General features: G+C 39.8%; 1 protein-coding gene across 3 annotated transcripts in view; it reads left to right on the top strand.

Moving 5' to 3' along the window:
* LOC109301518 (sodium channel protein type 2 subunit alpha-like) overlaps nt 1–6,252 on the top strand; it is a 302,173-nt gene that overhangs the window by 263,568 nt on the left and 32,353 nt on the right. For all 3 annotated transcript variants that reach the window (XM_019522731.1, XM_019522729.1, XM_019522730.1), the window contains exon 21: nt 3,942–4,064. In XM_019522731.1, the coding sequence (XP_019378276.1) occupies nt 3,942–4,064 (123 nt within the window). The remainder of the gene's footprint in view (nt 1–3,941; nt 4,065–6,252) is intronic.

The following is a 6,252-nucleotide window of genomic DNA, read 5'->3' as shown; positions in this document are numbered from 1 at the left end:
AGAGACTGCGGGACCTTAACCTGTTCAGCCTTCACAAGAGAAAGCTGAGGGGGACCTGGTGACCGTCTATAAACTCACTAGGGGGGACCAAAAGGGTTTGGGAAAAACCTTGTTTCCCCTAGCGCCCCCTGGCATAACAAGGAATAACAGCCACAAGTTGTTGGAGAGTAGATTTAGATTAGACATCCGTAAGAACTACTTCACAGGGCGGCTAGGATCTGGAACCAACTTCCAAGGGAAGTGGTGCTGGCTCCTACTCAGGGGATCTTTAAGAAGAGGTTTGATGCCTTCCTGGCTGGAATCATGTGAGCCCAGTTTTTCGCCTGGCCGGGTGGGGGGTTGGACTTGAAGACCTACAAGGTCCCTTCCAACCCTACTTCTATTATTCTATGATATTCAAGGTATATAAGGTTGCAGAACAGCTTAGAATATATTTGTGGTTTTTAATTGGGAGCTAAAATTCTCTCAATTTTCACTTGGCTTTTTACTACAGTCTTTCCTCTAGGAATAGTTGGGCCCACTGGTCCTCAGGGTTTTGCCTCTGTGGGCCAGATGAGTAGCATGGGGCTGAACCATGAGCTGGATAAAGCCTCATGGGCCAGGATCAGGCCCCAAGGCCTGGCACTGCTCTCTCCCTTTCCCCAGCACCAGGATCAGGCCCTGGGACCCAGCACCACCTCCACATGCAAGGATTGGGCCTTTGGGGTCCTGGCTTTTCCCTCTTCTCTTCAGCACTCCAGGATTGGGCTTCTAGGTCATGGCATCATTTTCTCCTGGCTCCCCACACCAGGATTAAGTTTTGGGGCCTGGCACTGCCTTCATCTGGCCCTGTGCGCTAGGCTCAGGTACCCAGGGGTCCCCATGAATCCATGGAGAGCTGACACATGACATAATACCAGATGACATAATACCATGGGCCAGATCTGGCCCAAGGCCAGGGTTGAGCACAAGCACCCATGCTCTGGCCAAATTAGCCTATTTTTACAAGTAGTAAAATTGATATTTTACTATTGCCCCATGACCAAATGAAAAAGGTTTGATCTGTAAACCTATGTAAGGGTCTTAGGAACCCTGATTGATAGGATTTGCACTCCAAAATCACTTATGCACTTTGAATCTTCCATGCGTTTATTCCGTTTTATGACACTTACAACCCTCCTTATTTCTGCATAGACATTGAAGACATACCATCTCTGGAATTCTGCAAAGAAAATCTGTGCCTCTCAGCAGTAGCAGTTCAAACACAATCATTTCTTTATTGTGAATAATAGGCTTTTCAGTGCTTTTTGGCAGGCAAGATGCAAACAGCACTTCTTTTGACCTTCCCTGTTTAAGCTCATTATGGAACTATTTTATCTGCTGCATGATTTCTCCTCACTTCCAACAATAAACATAATTTTTACAAAGATAATTCAGAAGTAATCCATTATTGTTCTTTCATCACTTGTATTTTGCTTCCTGCATATCGACCCCAAGTGGTGTTTGGGAACCAAGCAAGGTTCAAAGAGTCAGTCCCACCAAAATTAAATATTCACAAACGTAAGTGTTGATAAATTTGAATAATGAATTTAATCATGAGATCCAGCCAAGTAGCAGGGAGAAGTAGACTGGATCCTAGTGCCCACGCATCTCAGTCTGGAAGCCCCTCACTGGAAAACACTGGTCTAATCTGGAGGCCTAGTTCAGGAGGCAGGTCTCCTAAATTATCTCAAATACTTTTTGCCATTTGAATAGTTTTGGTTAGGAAGACCCCCAATTCTCCCTGTGTCCTGTAAATGAATATTCCAATACTTTCCTTAAGTGAATATGCATATTTACAATTTGTATTCTGAGACAGCTGAAGGAAAGGGGCATAAGAATTTTTTCCATCATTCTGAAAAAGTTCTCTTGTGTCCTCATTAGAAGTTTGACACTACAAGGAGTGGATAGTGGAAAAGGAAGCCCATGCAAAATTCAAGTAAAATATCTTGTCACAAAACTTGAATATGACTCTGGTGCCTGATGCACTGCAGGGGCATTCTGAGTTTAGGAGAGTTACTTTCACGCTCCGCTAAACCCACAAGAATGAAGGTATTCACATGGGCCTCAGAGTTGTATGCATTGACATCATGCTTTACTGTGGGTACATAATACTTGACTGGAAGTTAACATTACAAGAACATGCACTAAACTGACTCAGTAGATGATATGCTCACAAATGAAATTTCACTCATTTTGATCCAAAAGTAAGCAGTACCGTACCAATACTGCTCACTCTTGAACCAAAATGAGTCTTGTTGTAATTGATTTTTCAGTTTGCACTGGAACACGTAGTTCTTATAGCAGATGCCATTGTTACAGGATGGAGAGTACACTTAGAAAAGCTGAAAGGCCAAGAAGCCTGCTTATGTACAAAATGAGAAGAAAGCATAATTGTTCTTGAACTGACAATAACATTAGCTCTTCTATTAAAAAAGCACTCACAGCCCTAATGTCATATGGTCTTTTCCTCTTGGCTTTGGAACATTTTCTTCTGCTGTCCCTTCCTTGTTGTCTGGCGCTTTACCTCAGTGCTATAGATGTCATGAGATGGAACGAAGAATTTCTCACTTTGTAATTCCCATTTCTTATCTGATACCAACACAGTTATTTTCTACCCTTATTAGTAGAATTTTAGGCAGAATAATTTATTCTCTTTTAGTATGGCATGGTAACATTTTTTTAGACTTTTACATTGCAGTTTCTTGGAAATCCAATGCAAATTTAATCCAAAGTAATTTAAACTTCCAATCTCAATTTTAAAATTTCCCATGATAGAAAATCCAACATATCCCTTGATAAATTGTCCCATAGTTGATTAGTTTTACTATTAAAAATATAAATAAAAATAAAAATTGTACCTTTTCCAATCTAAATTTATATTGCTTCAGCATCCAGTGATCTTATGTCCCCTAGATTAAAAAAACCACTGTATTATCAAATTAGTCCTTATAGCCAAACTGTGGCACTGGGAGCAGTTCTGCTACCACAGTTCCCAAGTGCTTTTTTTCATAGTCACTTTTTCCCAGTGGAGAGTCCTATATCCTACATTTTGTGTTCCTTGATGTATGACCACTGGCCTGCAGAATGGAAAAGTGTCTAGTCCAAAAAGGTTGTTACTGCTAAAAACGTCCCCCCACAATTCCATCCCCCCTCCCACCTCATGCCTAGTTTATAAAGAAGTCTAGATTTCTTTGTATCAGTGACCTTTCTTTCTCATTAGGGACCACTCCTTGAATCTATCTCACCTGATTAAGAAATGAATAATTAATTACTCTAATTATGTTCTATTTTGAATCTTACGGTTTCCCAGAAAATTAATTAACAAACTCAAAGTTCTGTGTCATATTTTGTCACACCTACAGTACTTTAATAATAAAATTTGAATACAGTACCATTTCCTGAATGATTTATGAATAGAACACATTTAATCTTTCTTGTACCAAAGAAAATGATATTCCACTTTATTTTTGGACATTCAGCAATAAGATAAGATTTAGTTTCTACGGTAGTATGTTTATAAAATGCCGTGTAAAAATTTCAACAATGTTATCCATTATATCAATATGTAACCTGTGTTTTTACAGGAAAAAAAATGATTTCAGACTTTAACACTGTTCACATAATAATGTTGTTGGCTTGTTCTCATTAAAAATTATATTTGGCTGAATATGGTGGAAACCAGTTGCATGTATGATTCCTAAAATGTTTTGAGACTTCTGTTTTTCCTAATACTTTATATTGTTTTCTACTTCATACAATGCCAAATTCTGAGAGACAACTGAAGCTTACACTGCATTTAGCAACAAGCAACAGGGGCTTAGGTCCCATCAGGGTTCAGGTCTAAGTTTGATGAGTTTTTCAGCCAACCTAAGATATAGATGCATAAAAATATTTCTTTTTTGTGTTTTTTCCCCCTGTAGGTTTCTTTGATTAGTTTAACAGCTAACGCGTTGGGCTACTCAGAACTTGGTCCAATTAAATCACTTAGAACACTAAGAGCCTTGAGACCTTTACGGGCTTTATCACGATTTGAAGGAATGAGGGTAAGAAAAACGGAAAGAGTAATGCATGCAAAGACGCACAATAAATTATATAACAGTATAGAAATGATGTACTGTGCATCTGTTATTGAAACTTACACTACTATGTTCTATTATACTGCATTTAAGCATATCAATTGTGTGCTTTGCCTGTGCTTGTTTGTTAATTGAAGTCCTAGCTATTTTTCCACAGAAAGACAAGATGCAATAAAGCCACAGTTTTATTAACAAACTTGGGAATGACCAGCAAGCGCTCATACAGTCCAGGTCATAAATTTCTTCTTTACCTGTCTCTACCAAATGAAGGATTGCTATCAGTCTTCCCTACTCTTCCCCACACCTCTACAAATAGATACCAACCCACTCTGGGTCCCCAGTGCTCTTTCCTTGTTCTGGGGCTGGGGAAAGTGTGTAGTATCTTCAGTTTATACACATTGGGCACCCAACTCCTTTGAGAAACTCGGTCCCTAGTTTCTTAAAGGGTACCTCCTCCTGAGTCTACTTTAAGTTCTCTTTTCAAGGGGACCAGTTTCTCTAAGGGGACCTGGTTGAAAGAAAAAAGTACCCAGCCAAAAGGAGACATCAACGATTAGCTTGTGTGCTTCTGTCCTCCCCCTGCCTCCAGCTTCATAGCAGATAATTAATAGTTCCCTTTCTACTGTTAGCCAAAGAGTTATCTGTGCCCTGGTCAGTGATGTTGTTCTCCATCATACCTGAATGACCCAGATACCAAATATGGTCTGTTCACTAAGCCTTCCCATTCCCAAAGTTTAATACGTCTTCTGGATTTGTCAATTTATGAAAGTCTGGCAGGTTCCTGACACATCCTGTTTCATCGAGTCAAACCACTTTTCAGTCATCCCCATGAAAAGGTACTGGACTTAGCTAAAACGTTCTAGGGCCTCCTCACAAATTTTGAAATAATTTTTACCCAATTTTATAAGAATTATTTCTGGTGACTGACTACCAAAGAGAGTCAAACGCTCATCCCAGAGCATTTCCCTTTGCTATGCCCACTCAGACTGAGATGCTTGTGAGGTCCAGCTCTGAATCTTCAGAGAACCTGCCAGCCTGTGTGTGGGTCCAGTGTCCTTGTTTATGGATCCAAATACCAGCTTTCATGACCTATTCCCATCCCAGCCCTGCCATGCACACCACTCACTTCCCAGGTTTTTCCATGTTGCATATGCTCTCAGTCTGGGAGAAGAGTGGGGGGAAATGCTTAGCCAGATTACCAACTGCCCTGGGACTAATTCAGTTCTCACCATCTGCTGGACTCAGACATAGGCTGTCTATACTGCCTCTGCTATCCTGGCTGCTCTATGATCCTGGAGTGATTTCAGCTGGGATTCATTGGGCTGTCACTGTAGTTTTCTGCAAAATTTGTCTCTCACTGGTACTGATTAAGATCCTCTTAACTGCTTAAACAGTTAGAAACATTGTCAAATCCTGTTGGCTGTCATACAAAATCTGTAGCAAAGAAAAGACAACAATTATTCTTTTTTTTCTTAGGTAGTTAATCACAGTAATTAAAGTATGCTGACCACAATAGAAGCCATTTATCAAATATGCCTAAATTTAAGATATGCAGATCTTTTTATTACACAAATGGAGTGACTGTGCAGTTTTCGCTCACAACAGTTAGATACGATTAGTATTTTTCTTCACTTACTATTTTTCTTTCAAAGTTTCTTGCAGGCACCTCCATTTAGTGCCATGCAAAATGCTTCTTATTTGGTCTGCTTTTTATTTTTCAGTAACTGTTGTCATCTTGTTCTCAACAAAATTCTGAGAGGGGTATAAACCTAACTTCACTCTGTACTGCCTTGCTATGTTTCTATAGTGACATGGACTAATGTTCATGATTCTGGCCCTGAGATGAGGCCTGACAGAAAAAAAATGTGCATCAGAAGCACATAAAGTAGTTTGTTAATAAACAATTTCTGGTATATCTTGGGGACTTTTTCTGAATAAAGAAAAAATACAGCCCAGTTCATAAGTGAAGAAAAAATCAAATTCCTACCAGTCTTACTCTTTCCTGCAGTATTCTAAGAATACCTGGGCTGTGTTACCATTAAAGTACAGGCTTCTTAAAGTGAGCATAAGTCAATAAAAGTAGAAAGTTGTGCCCTTCAACGATTCTCTAAAGGATCTCTCTTGTATTTTTTTTGGGGGGGGGGGGGGGGGGGGG

The sequence above is a fragment of the Gavialis gangeticus genome, unplaced genomic scaffold (genome assembly GCF_001723915.1).
Source record: "Gavialis gangeticus isolate Ggan-Ray unplaced genomic scaffold, GavGan_comp1, whole genome shotgun sequence".
NCBI classification, from domain to species: Eukaryota; Metazoa; Chordata; order Crocodylia; family Gavialidae; genus Gavialis; species Gavialis gangeticus.
Note: the sequence above shows the minus strand (reverse complement) of the source record. Positions and strands in the feature narration are given on the sequence as shown.